The sequence below is a fragment of the Mandrillus leucophaeus genome, unplaced genomic scaffold (genome assembly GCF_000951045.1).
Source record: "Mandrillus leucophaeus isolate KB7577 unplaced genomic scaffold, Mleu.le_1.0 Scaffold29, whole genome shotgun sequence".
Lineage (NCBI taxonomy): Eukaryota > Metazoa > Chordata > Mammalia > Primates > Cercopithecidae > Mandrillus > Mandrillus leucophaeus.
Genome location: NW_012103031.1, coordinates 892,413 through 905,324, shown reverse-complemented (window position 1 = coordinate 905,324; position 12,912 = coordinate 892,413). Strand labels below are relative to the sequence as shown.

Below are 12,912 nucleotides of genomic sequence, written 5' to 3'. Positions count from 1 at the left end.
GGTTGCGGGCCGGCACCGGGTGGGGGGGGCCACACTCCTGAAACACCTGCGGCACGGGGAGGAGACCTCACAGTCACCCTTGGGGGAAACCACACTGCGTCCTCACTCTGACCCCAGAGTCTCTTCTCAGATCCCCTATACTGTCTCCCTGACACCCACACCGTCCCCGCCCCGGGTCTCACCTCCACCCTTCTCTCCCCCGTACCTGGGCGGACACCTTCGCACTATTTTCCTGCAGGTACATCAAACCCTCTGAGATCTTCACCCCAATGGACTCAGCCGCCAGCTCAAAGGAAAAGGGGCCCTGGAGCTTATCAGCCAGGATCAGGAGACCATCTTAAGGGAGGCAGAGAAAGAGAAAGGATGGGATGAGTGGTGATACTGAACTAGGATGTTCCCGAAAATCCTCAATCGGGCCTTAGAGAAGCAGTAGAGTGTTTCGGGGAAACTCACATGAGCTTCCTCTCATGTTTTCTCCCAATTTGGCTTTAGAGCCCCTCTCCAGTTCACCCCTAGCCTTACTCAGGACCCTCCTCCATCCCAGACTTTTTTAAAATTAAAATTTAAATTTTAGGATTTTAGGATTTTTTTTTTTTTTTTTTTAAGACTGAGTCTCCCTCTGTCGCCCAGGCTCGATGGAGTGCACTGGCGTGATCTCGGGTCACTACAACCTCCGCCTCCTGGGTTCAAGCAATTCTTCTGCATCAGCCTACAGGCGCCCACCACCATGTCCGGCTAATTTTTTTTTTTTTTTTTTTCTTTTCAGTAGAGACAGGATTTTACCCTATTGGCCAGGCTGGTCTCGAACTCCTGACCTTGTCCTTGTGATCCGCCTGCCTCGGTCTCCCAAAGTGCTAGGATTATAGGTGTGAGCCACTGTGCCTGGCCAATTTAAGGATTTTTTAAAAGACAGGGTCTTACTCTCTTGCCCAGGCTGGAGTATAGGGGCACCATCATAGCTTACTGCAGGCTCTAACTCCTGGGATCAAGGGAGCCTCCTGCCTCAGCCTCTGGAGTAACTGGGACAACAGGCATGTGTGCCACCACGCGTAATAAGTTCTTTCTTTTTTTTTTTTTTGGTAGAGATGGGGTCTAGTTACATTGCCCAGGCTGGCCTCCAACTCCTGGCCTCAAGTGATCTCCTGCCTCAGCCTCAGGAGTAACTGGGACTACAGGCACATGCCACCACACCCAGATAATTTTTGTAATTTTTGTAGAGATGGGGTCTTGTTACATTGCCCAGGCTGGCCTCCAACTCCTGGCCTCAAGTGATCTCCTGCCTCAGCCTCAGGAGTAACTGGGACTACAGGCGTGGGCGCTACCACGCCTGGCTAATTTTTCTTTCTTTCTTTTCTTTCTTTCCTTCCTTCCTTCCTTCCTTCCTTCCTTCCTTCCTTCCTTCCTTTTTTTTTTTTGTAGAGATGATATCTAGCTATGTTGCCCCTGCTGGGTTCCAACTCCTGGCCTCAAGTGATCCTCCTGCCTTTCAGCCTCTCAAAGTGCTGTGATTACAGGTGTGAGCCACCATGCCTGGCTCCAGGCTTTCTTGAATCCCCTCACCCAAATAGTTGCCCCAGTCAGGCTCCAGTCCCCTGCTGCTGAGACAGCCACGAACCACGTTGAGGCAGAAGCCCTGGCAGGGCATAAGTGAGGGGACTCCCCGGCAAAGGGGACAGCCGATGAGACGCATCAGAGCCTGGCTGCAGCCTTCAGACAGCGGCACCTGGGGGCAGAGAGTGGGGCTATGTCCTCCACAAACATTGTGGCTTCTCTCAGCCCAGCTTGGTGCCAGGCACAGACAGAAATCACATACCCCACCCCACGCCTAGGGCTGGTGACAACATGTGGCAGCAGGTGAGATTGTCACAGATCTGAGGAGGGAGGTTCCAGGTTGCTGACACTGATTCGTGGGAGGGGTGGAACTAAAGAGGCAGTTAGGGGTGGAGGGAAGATTCAAGGACAAGAGTGAGCCCATCACAGCTGGGGAGGGAGGAGGCGGTCAGGAGGCAGAAGGTGAGGCTGGGAGGTCAGGTAGAGGATGGGCAGTGAGAGAGGCCAAGCCAGGCATCTGGCCTTCAGCAGCAGGGAAGTGGAGTCATTGAGGGCTCCTGGGGGGTTGGGCAGGGGCAGTATCCAATCTCTGACTGCTATGGAGATGAGCAGGCCCTTGGGGACTGATGGGGGTAAGGGTCCACAGAGGGTAGGAGGGGGTCAGAGATCATGGATCGTGGACCAGTGGAGGTTTCACTCCAGCTCCCTCCTTCCTAATTCATCCTGGGACACCAGGGCCTAGAGGCAGACAGAGCCCCAGGCCTGTCGTGCTGGCTGGTGGCTAATTCTTCCTCGTGGGGTCTCTCTCATTTCCGCCTCTCCCTTCCTGGCCCCTGCCCACACTCAGGCCCCCTCTAACCTTAAGCGCTTCGCTGACCACATTTCTTCCAGTCTCCAGGCCCTGCACAAAGGCTCGGGCAGCCACCAGGGTCCGGGTTATCTGGGAGAAGGCAAAGAAGATGAGAAAAACCACAAGGGTGTTATGGGTCAGTCAAGGCTGGAGCCAAGAGACTGCATCAAGAGCAGTGAGGGTTGGGTTTGTGGGGTTCTCTCAAAGTGGGTCGAGTGTTGGGTGGTACAGAGAGGCAGGTTCAAGAGCCCCACAGGAATTATAGTCTTAAAGAAAACCAAAGGAAGGCTTGGGAAGAGATGGAGGGATTATGTTGTACAGGGCTTAGAGATAGAGAAATTGTGTATCAGAACTAACACTGAACTTGAAGCCAGAAGACCTGGATGTGAGCCACGGTTCTGCCATTTACTGGCTGGAAAGCTTAACCTCTGGGAGCCTCAGTTTTCTCATCTGTAAAATAAGGGCATGACTCTCTACCTTGCAGGGTGATGATGACAACTAAATGTGATACTATAAAAGAAAATACCTTTTGCATATTGAATACATAATTCCTGTTTAGTTGAACCAGAGGAAGTCAAGGTGTTAGGATTAGGGAGGGGTTGGCACAAAGGTGGCTGGAGGTTAAGGGTAGGTGAGTGTTTGTGTGAAACTAGGGCACAGAATGGGAGGTGGCAGGGGTTGGGGCATCTGCTTCAAGAAGACCAAGGGGCACTGGGTTGGGCAGTGGTAAGTAAAGCTCAGGATAGGCATCACCAGGTCAGAAATGGCTTCAATGCAGGATGGGAGGATCACCAGGTCAGAGGTGACTGGAACACACCAGTTTGGAGATGAGTGGTGCACAGTTCAGGGGTCACTAGGTCAGAAGTGGTTGAAGCTCAGGCCTCAGGATCCCTCACCTGCAGGCGGAGGCGGCGGGGTGAGTCCCCGAAGGGCTGCAGAGAGCCATCGGTAGATGAGGCCAAGCGTGAGAGGCAGAGCAGGTAGTCAGGGGGGAAGCTGTACTGTGGGTGCAGCAGCGGGAACACTCTCTCCAGCAGCTGTGCCCAGAAATCCGCCAGGGTGTCATCCAACCCCTCACCAGATTCCCCATAGAAGTCTCGCAGCCGAGAGAACAGGCCATTGAATATGAGAGCGTGCTGGGCATACAGGCGGCCGTAGGAGTGGGAGAAGAGCTGGGTCAGAGAATGCTGGGCTACTGAGAGCATCTCCAGAAAAAACTCTGCAGCAAATGCAGGGAACAGGTGGAAGGTGGGTGAGGCCAGAGAAGGGATGAAAAGTGAACAGGCAGAGGCAGGAGGGGATGGGAGAGAAGAGAAAAGACAAGTGAATCAGAAACTGAGTAACTCTCAGAGATGGGGCAGACAGGGAAGCAGGGAGGGCAGGGCTCTGGAGATAGAGTCTGGGGGGTGGGTGGGCTAAACCAGGGCTGGGAGGGGATGGAGTCTTCACAGATGGAGTAAGGAGTGGGGACAGGAGGCTTGCTGGGGTCCTAAGCGCCGAGAAGAGCTATGAAGCTGAGTTTGGGGACCCCAGGTCCTCACCATCAAATTTTCTGTGCCTGGCAGCCAGTGTGTGAACCAGAAAGGAGCCGCTGTCCTCCACCAGGCTTCGGAAAGTGGCCTCAGTCTCCCTGATCAGCCTCTGTTCTGTCTCACTGGAACAGCAGGTGTACTCCTGGGGACAGACCCGGAGGTGCTCACCTGGACAGAGGAGACGTGAAGGAATGGTGGGAAGTGATATCCTAAAATTCCTTCCATTTTCCGCCTCTCTCTGGGGACGATGCCTTCTCTTCTACCTGCCTGGTCTCTTTTCTATTGTCTGCACCTTCTTCCCCACCTGACCCTATCCCCCACCTTATTGTCTCCTCACCCATCCCAAGTTCACTCCCATTAGCCACGGGATCATCTATTTAACAGCTGCCCTGAGGGCCAAGTCAGCGGTCAGAGTGTCCTCAGGTGACCCTCCCCAACGTCCACACCCCAGACCTTAAGGGACTTGGAGGACAGCTTCTAGGGGATGAAGAATGGGGCTTGGAAGGGTGGGGTTACTGGGTGAGCAATAAAGTATTCTCATAGAAGGGGCTAATAGAAACAGCGAGAACATGGCTGTGAAGAAAGAAACACACAGGGGGGTGTTAATTACGAGGAGGGGATTCCTGGGGTGGGGATGGAGTAAGAGCGCTATTCTGTGCATAGCAGGGTTATTGTGATCCTGGTAAGGAAGTTACAGGAGGAGAACAGACACTACTGTGGGATGAAAAGATTAGTATAACGGTCACTCTGAAAGGGAAGAGAGTTATTGTGAGATGAGGAGGCCCCGCCCCCGCCCCCACCCCCAATTCTCTAGTCTTCCTCTTTCTCCTCACCTGAGATCAGGGCGGGAGGGATTAGGTTTAAGCTATATCCCCGGGCCCCCAGCACCTGCCGGGTCTCTGCACAACTCCGGGTGACCTTTGCCTCGCTCCCGGGTCCGGGACCAGGACCGGGACACAGAGGCAGCAGCAGAAGCAGGAGAGGTCGCAGCGCGAACATAGCTGCAGCCACCCTGGGACGGCAAAGTGGGTCCTAAGGAGGAAAGAAGAGCCTCCCAAACTCGGGAATCCGGTACTCGGCCGTGGGACCGTTCAGCGGGCCAGAGAAAGAGCGCTACCCCCGAAAACTGAATACCGAGCACGATAGCTGGACCAGGCGGCATCTGCCGAGACAATGGGAGCGGGGAGCCGGACAGGGGGCGGAGTCCGAGGCGGGGCCCCGCCAATAATGGCTCGGAGCCGGTTTCAGGGGCGGGGGCAAGGAAGAAATTAAGCCAATGTAGCGCAGAAGCTCGGTAGGGGGGCGGGACCCGGCCGGCACTGAGGAGGTTGGTAAAATAGGGGCGTGGTCTCCCTTGGGGGCGTGGCGATTCTGTTTAAAAGGAGGGGCCTGGGTGGAATCCAGCCTATGGCAATTGAGAAGCCAGATTAAAGGGGTTACTACGAGTCTGGTCCGAAACCCGTCCAATGGAGGGGGAGATTGAGGGTTGCGGGGGTGGGGCCTGGGTGGGGGCGGGGCTAAAGCGGGCCGCACGCGTGGCCAAGCCCACGTGACAGGGCAGCACGCCTGAGAGCTTGAGGCCACACGAGGCTGTGGAGCGGCGTAACTCAAACGTGGCGCGCACCAGCTCGCACACTCCCAAGCCTCGCGATAGCTACTGGCCCTGGGCGAGCCGTTGGGATTGCGCTTGCGCTCAGCGTGTTTCGTGCCTTCCCGCGCTTTTCTGAACTCTTTCGCCACCGGAAGGGCAGCGGCGGGCGCCTGTGCGGAAGGTGGGGTGGCGAGAGACACCCGAGGGACCTGAGGTGGGGGTCCTTCCCTGAACCCTGCTTCGCCAGAAGTCACTCTTCCAGGCTCTGACAGTGAGGTTTCTCCTTGACACAAGAACACACCGTCTCGCGACCCTCCCGGCCCTGATACTAGGAGCCTTCCTGGGCTGTGCCCCCAATGGCCTCTGCCACAGAGCCCGAGAATCCCCTCCCCAGGCCTCCATAGACTGAGAGTCCACTCTCCTAAGCGCTTGGAAGGCTCCTCATCCCGAAGCCGGTTACCCCAGGGGCAGTCGTAGATATTTTTACCTTCTGGAAAAATAGGAAACGCGCGCCTGCCTTTACTCCTTTTGCTTTTCCAGCTCTATTCTCATGGCGCTTCCACCCCCAAATCCTTAAGAGCCTCCCGTTCCATTCCAGGTGGAATCAGGTGCTAGTCCTCTAGAAACGTAAGCCTGGGGTCTTTCTGTATTGTTTTTTCTTATTTCTTTATTGGTTTAATTTTATTTCATTTTTTAAAACCTGTAAGTTCCCTTGCAGCAGGCAGTTTATACTTCTGAAGCCTCCAGAGAGGGGTGTGTCTGAAGCTGCCTTTCTGTTTGCCTTGCTTGGCTTTTTTTTAATTTAATTTAATTTAATTTTTTTTTTTTTTTTAAGAGACAGGGCCTTGCTATGTGGCTCAGGCTAGTCTTGAACTCCTGGGCGCAAGCGATGCTCCCGCTTCGTCCTCCCAAAGTACTGGGATTATAGGCGGGAGCCACTGTGCACCACGCCTCGGCTTTTGGAGAGCAATTCCAAACTCACTGCCGAGTTTCTGGGGTCTTGGTGTCTGTAATCCCTTGGTGCTTTAGGGCCACTCTTTGTCTTATTTATTTGTCATTACTATTTTTTGAGACAGAGTCTTGCTCTGTTGCCCAGGCTGGAGTGCATGGTGCAGTCATAGCTCACTGCAGCCTCGACCTCCTGGGCTCAGGTGATCATCCCGCCTCATTCTCCACAGTAGCTGGGACTACAGGTGCACCACCACGCCTGGCTAGTTGTTTTGTTTTGTTTTGTTTTGTTTTGTTTTGTTTCGTAGAGACAGGGTCTTGCTCTGTTGCCCAGGCTGGAGTGCATGGTGCAGTCATAGCTTACTGCAGCCTCGACCTCCTGGGCTCAGGTGATCATCCTGCCTCATTCTCCACAGTAGCTGGGACTACAGGTGCACCACCACGCCTGGCTAGTTGTTTTGTTTTGTTTTGTTTTGTTTCATAGAGACAGGGTCTTGCTATGTTGCCCAGGCTGATTTCGAACTGTTGGGGTCAGGCAGTCCTCCTGCTTCAGCCGCTCAAAGTGCTAGGATTCCAGGTTTGAGCCACCGTGGGCGCCTTGCCTTTTTTTTTTTTTTTTTAAACCTATGAGTTAAATTCCCTTGCAGCAGGCAGTTTACACTTCTGAAGCCTCTAGAGAGGGCTGTGTCTGAAGCTGCCCTGGTGTGTGCTTTGCTCGGATTTTTTTTTTTTTTTTTGGACGCATCTCATGTTGCTAAGTCTGGTCTCAAACTGCTGGGCTCAAGCAGTCCTCCTGCCTCAGCCTCATCAGTAGCTGGGACCACAGGTGTGCGCCACCACACATAGCTAGTTTTTGCTTATTTTTTGTAGAGATGGGGTCTTGCTATGTTGCCCAGGCTGGTCTTGAACTACTGGGCTCAAGCAGTCCTCCCACCTCAGCTGCCTAAAGTTCTGGGATTATAGGTATGATCTGCTGCACCCAGCGTGCTTTTTTTTTTTTCTTTTTTTTTTTTTTTGAAGAAAAAACCCATGAGTTAAATTTACTTGCAACAGGCAGTTTGCACTTCCACAGCCTCTAGAGAGATGTGTCTGAAGCTGCCCTGGTGTGTGACTTCCTCAGCTGTTGGAGAGCAACTCCAAACCCACTGGCCAGTTTCTGGGGTGTTGTTGTCCTTAATCCCTTGATGCCTTAGGTCAGCTCTTTGTCTTATTTATTTATTTTGAGATGGAGTTTAGCTCTTGTTGCCCAGGCTAGCGTGCAATGGCACAGTCTCAGCTCACTGCAACTTCTGCCTTCTATGTTCAAGCGATTCTCCTGCCTCAGCCTCTCGAGTAGCTGGGATTACAGGTATATACCATCACACCCGGCTAATTTCGTATTTTTAGTAGAGACAGGGTTTCTCCATGTTGGTCAGGCTGGTCTCGAGCCCCCGACCTCAGGTGATCTGCCTGCCTCGGTCTCCCAAAGTGCTGGAGTTACAGGCATGAGTCACTGTGCCCAGCCATTTTTCTTATTTATTATTACTTTTTTTTTTCTTTTTTTTCTGGGACAGGGTCTTGCTCTGTCACCCAGGCTGGAGTACAGTGGTGCGATCATAGCTCACTGTAGCCTTGAACTCCTGGACTCAGGCAGTCCTCCCACCTCAGCCTCGTGAATAGCTAAATACAGGCATGCGCTACCACACCTGACTATTATTATTATTTTTTGTAGAAATGGGTTCTTGCTGTATTGCCCAGGCTGGTCTTGAACTCCTGGGCTCAAGCCATCCTCCTGCCTCGGCCTCCCAAAGTGCTGGGATTATAGGCATGAGCCATGGTGCCCAGCTTTTGTCTTAGTTTTTGGTCCCCCTCACCCAACCCCAGAGTTCTAGAACCATTCCCTTGGAAAGAAAGGAACTGGTCAGGGCTGGGGATGGAGAAGTGCTGTGATAGGAGCCCTTTCTTATATTTCTTTCTCCAGCTGGATCGCCATACCTACCCTGCAGTCTTCATCGTCCTGGCCCCGTAGCTCCTCTCTAAGCATGTCCTCCCCACTGCAAAGAGCTGCGGGAGGTGCCAGGACGGCCTTGTCTGCATCTTCTAGTTCCTCTGCCAGTCTACCCTTTGATGACAGGGACTCAAACCATACATCAGAGGGGTAAGTAGATGTTGCATTGTGCAGCCACTTCCTGTGTCTGTCGCAGCCTTCTGCCTCTCGTTTCCCCACATTGATGATAATATGCGTGGGACTGTGTGAAAACACCAGAAGTGCTATACTCGTTCAGCACAGTGACACCCTCCCTCCAGCTCTAGGTGGGTTTTTTTTTTTGGTGGTCCTAGGTGTTAGGTGTTGCAGACATCAAAATAGTAGTACATCCTGCTTTTTTTTTTTTTGGAGACGGAGTCTTGCCCTGTTGGCCAGGTTGGAGTGCCGTGGCGCGATCTCGGCTCACTGCAGCCTCTGCCTCCCGGGTTCAAGCACATCCTATTTTTAATCCATTCCATCTTGTCTAAACCTCTCTTAAACACATTTCTGTGTTCAGCATGTACAACCCCTGGTGGGGGCTGAGAGGTGGCAGATGGGGGAGTAAAGAGTTCTTTATTTGTTGCCTGGCAAATTGTATATACTTTCTAGCCGGTGTCCCCTAGTTCTCCTACTTGAGGATTTTGTAAACAGGTCTGTGTATCTTTATTTATTACCATATGAGAGTTTATTCTGTGTAGGTTATAATGATATATCTTGGTTTTTCATGTTTTCAGAAGGAAAAAAGCTAATTTCATATAGATCTGCTTTATCCCCTGGCTGTTTTAATTGGCTTTCTCTGAGTCATTTCTGTTTCTGTCAGTGCTACTGTGGGGGACCAGGTTATATCAATGTTATAAACTTGAATTGATAAGACATGTGGTTTATGTTTCAAGGGGGTGAAATTTAGGTACATATTACTCTTCCATTTATGGTTGAGTGATAGATGACTTCCTGAGCCATGATTATTTTTCTCTACCTGCTAAGTGAGTATCATTTGATTCTCTTATTCGGAGAGAATACTAGGAAGGGTTGTCCTTCCCCTGTCTCATTTCCTCATTCTTCATCTCCATTGCTTTCACATGAAAGTTTTCCTTTAAGACTTCGTCTCAGCCGGGTGTAGTGGCTCAAGCTTGTAATCCCAACACTTTGGGAGGCTGAGGCGGGTGGATCACCTGAGGTCAGGAGTTTGATACCAGCCTAACCAACATGAAACACCTGTAATCCCAGCTACTCGGAGGCTGAGGTAGGAGAATCGCTTGAACCTGGGAGGTGGAGGTTGCAGTGAGCCGAGATCACGCCATTGCACTCTAGCCTGGGTGACAAGAGTGAAACTCTGTCTCAAAAAAAAAAAAAAAAAAAAAAAGATTTTGCCCCAACTTCCTACGAATAATAAGCTCATTTTTTCTTAAAATCCGAATATGTTTTTCTCATGGAGATGGGGTGCAGTGAGAGACAGAGAAACTATAATTCATTAGCCTTTTATATGGAGGGAATAGGATGGTTGTATTTAAAGAGAACCATATTTTCTCACAGGAATAGTGACTCTTTGTTAGCTGATGAAGGCAGTGACTTTGAAGATAGCTTGAATCGCAGTGTGAAGAAGAGAGCAGCAAAACGACCACCGAAAACAACGCCGGTGAGTCAGCCAGTTTTCTTTTGTGTTTGAATCTTGTGGGGGAAGCAGCCCAGCTACTCAGGAGGCTGAGGCAGGAGAATGAAGCCAGAGGGCAGAGCTTGCAGTGTGCCAAGATCGTGCCACTGTACTCCAGCCTGGGCGACAGAGCAAGACTTTGTCTCAAAAAAAAAAAAAAAAAAAAGAAAACCTAAAAGAGGTTCAGGTGATATGGTTCATAAAAGGACAAGATTTACCAAGTATTAAGGGACGGAAATAGGAAGAAGAGAAATTTCGAAGATAAAAGAATAAGAGAAAAGGATGTTAGGATGTAGAGATACAGGAAAGGGACTCAAGAACTTTTTTTTTCTCCTAGGGAAAAAAGTTAATAAATTTCATAACAGTATAAAAATCAACTATTTCAGGATTGAGTCTAACTCAGATTCTGCTGTGGAATTGGCAGCTTAAGCCTACTTGTGTGATAATGATGAAACCAAGTGTTAATGTCACTTTTACCTTTTTTTCATATTTCTGATCTCTTTATACATATCAGGTGGCAAAACATCCAAAGAAAGGGTCCCGAGTGGTACATCGTCATAGCCGGAAACAGTCAGAGCCGCCAGCCAATGATCTTTTCAGTGCTGTGAAAGCTGCCAAAAGTGACATGCAGGTAAAGCAGTGTCTTACTTCTGTTGATACCATCTCACTTTTTGTAAGGTGGTAAGGACAAGTGTCTACAAACTTGATTTGATATGAACATTTTAGTGAGTATAACATATCAAAAAAGATAAGATTATGGGGTGAATCCTTGGAGTGATAGGAAGGTAACCTTGAATGAGAGAGCGTGTTCTTTTCTTTTTTTTTTTTGAGATACAATCTCTTTCCATCGCCCAGGCTGGAATGCAGTGGCACAGTCTCCACTTACTGGGTTCAAGCGATTCTCATGCCTCAGGTTCCCAAGTAGCTGAGATTACAGGTGCATGCCACCACGCCCAGCTAATTTTTATGTTTTTAGTAGAGATGGGGTTTCGCCATGTTGGCCAGGCTGGTCTTGAACTCCTGACCTCAGGTGATCCGCCCACCTTGGCCTCCCAAAGTGCTGAAATTACAGGCATGAGCCACTGCATCCAGCTTTGAGAGAGCATGTTCTTTTCTTAAAGGTATCACAGGAGTGATTACGCCTTTATTGATTGATGGAGCAGATGAGGAGAGGCATTGCATGACATAGGAAGGAAGTTTGGATGTGGGTGGCACCTTGTTCACCCATGTTATTTTTTAGCTCCATCTTGACAATTGTACTTAATTATTTTTTCCCTCTCTCTGTTTCTTTTTTTATAATTTTATTGAAGTTCTAATATCCAAAAGTGTACAAAGCTTATGTGTAGTTTAAAAAACAAAAATGATCACCCAGATCTCTAGCCCCAGCTCAAGAAATGAAACCTTAATAGTGCTGTAGAGATCCTTTGTGTACCTTCTTTCTACCCTACCTCACAGTCTCCTTATTACCCGTTGGTAGACACCAGAGTGAATTTTGTGTTAATCTTTCTCATCTTTCATTATAGTGTTACCACTATGAATGTGTTTTTTAGTTATGTAAATGCATCCATTATTCAGGCTTCTGTGATTTAATTATTTCAGTTAACATTGTTTGAGATTTATACACATTAATGTGTAGTTTTATAGTTTCTGGGAAAATATTTAAATTTTCAAACATACAGAATTTTGCTAGTTATATTTTCGTTATTTGATTTCTAACTTTATTGCATTGTAGTCAGGGAATGTAGTGTTTGAAATTTATGTAGGGGCTGGGCACAGTGGCTCACACCTGTAATCCCAGCACTTGGGGAGGCTGAGGCAGGCAGATCACTTGAGGCCAGGAGTTCGAGACCAGCCTGGCCAACATGGTGAAACCCTGTCTCTACTAAAAATACAAAAATTAGCTGTGTGTGGTGGTGTTTGTCTATAATCCCAGCCACTTGGGAGGCTGAGGCATGAGAATTGCTTGAACCCAGGAGGCAGAGGTTGCAGTGAGCTGAGATTGTGCCATGGCACTCTAGCCTGGGTGACAGAGTGAGACTCTGTCTCAAAAAAAAAAAAAAAAGAAAAGAAAAATTTATGGAGACTTAGCCTTATGGCCTAGTATTGAGTTGGTACTTTCATTTTATCTTTTCTGTTTCTTTTTCCCCCTTTGCTTGCTTTCCTTTGGATTTCTTATCTTCTACAAGGACCTGAGCACATTTGAATTCCAGTTGTCTTTTCCATCTTACATGCAGTTGTACAGTGTGTTAGTTTTTTTTGAGACAGAGTCTTACTCTGTCGCCAGGCTGGAGTGCAGTGACGCGATCTTGGCTCACTGCAACCTCTGCCTCCTGGGTTCATGCGATTCTCCTGCCTCAGCCTCCCTAGTAGCTGGGATTACAGGCTCATGCCACCGCGCCCAACTAATTTTTGTATTTTTAGCAGAGACGGGGTTTTACCATGTTGGCCAGGATGGTCTTGATCTCTTGACCTCATGATCCACCTGCCTTGGCCTTCCAAAGTGCTGGGATTACAAGTGTGAGTCACCGCGCCCGGCCTTTTATTTCTTTTATTTTAGCCCATTCTCCCCCTCTATTATTTTTAAAATTTTATTACACGTAGTCATTTTATAATCTATGGTAGATTATTATCTGAAGATCTTTGTGAATATAATTCTGTCAGTGCCTTGTTTCTTTGTATGTTTTACTAGATTTTATTGTGAGCCACTCATTTTCCCTGGAGTTCTTTTGTGTTGGAATTTTTTGGGGCCTAGGTCAAAGGTGGGTTTTTTTTTTTTTTTTTTTT

The 12,912-nt window shown here is 49.3% G+C and overlaps 3 protein-coding genes across 6 annotated transcripts in view; 2 read left to right on the top strand and 1 right to left on the bottom strand.

Moving 5' to 3' along the window:
* Positions 1-5,159, bottom strand: part of GPC2 (glypican 2) — a 7,347-nt gene extending 2,188 nt beyond the window's left edge. Inside the window, exons 1-7 of the mRNA XM_011985827.1 lie at positions 4,767-5,159; positions 3,943-4,101; positions 3,298-3,620; positions 2,411-2,491; positions 1,561-1,723; positions 206-336; positions 3-46 (exon numbers count right to left, since the gene is read on the bottom strand). Coding sequence (XP_011841217.1) covers positions 3-46; positions 206-336; positions 1,561-1,723; positions 2,411-2,491; positions 3,298-3,620; positions 3,943-4,101; positions 4,767-4,932 — 1,067 coding nt within the window. The 5' untranslated portion in view covers positions 4,933-5,159. The remainder of the gene's footprint in view (positions 1-2; positions 47-205; positions 337-1,560; positions 1,724-2,410; positions 2,492-3,297; positions 3,621-3,942; positions 4,102-4,766) is intronic.
* A 136-nt stretch (positions 5,160-5,295) lies between these two features.
* STAG3 (stromal antigen 3) overlaps positions 5,296-12,912 on the top strand; it is a 52,530-nt gene continuing 44,913 nt past the window's right edge. For 2 of the 4 annotated variants that reach the window (XM_011985695.1, XM_011985694.1), the window contains exons 1-4: positions 5,476-5,738; positions 8,433-8,609; positions 10,011-10,113; positions 10,643-10,759. In XM_011985695.1, coding sequence (XP_011841085.1) covers positions 8,494-8,609; positions 10,011-10,113; positions 10,643-10,759 — 336 coding nt within the window. In that variant the 5' untranslated portion in view covers positions 5,476-5,738; positions 8,433-8,493. Of the gene's footprint in view, positions 5,739-8,432; positions 8,610-10,010; positions 10,114-10,642; positions 10,760-12,912 lie in introns of all 4 variants that reach the window. The other 2 variants (XM_011985696.1, XM_011985697.1) reach the window with 2 other exon arrangements.
* The window catches only part of PVRIG (poliovirus receptor related immunoglobulin domain containing), a 57,915-nt gene continuing 55,050 nt past the window's right edge, over positions 10,048-12,912 (top strand). The window contains exons 1-2 of the mRNA XM_011985698.1: positions 10,048-10,113; positions 10,643-10,759. The gene's annotated coding sequence lies outside the window, so the exon portion shown is untranslated. The remainder of the gene's footprint in view (positions 10,114-10,642; positions 10,760-12,912) is intronic.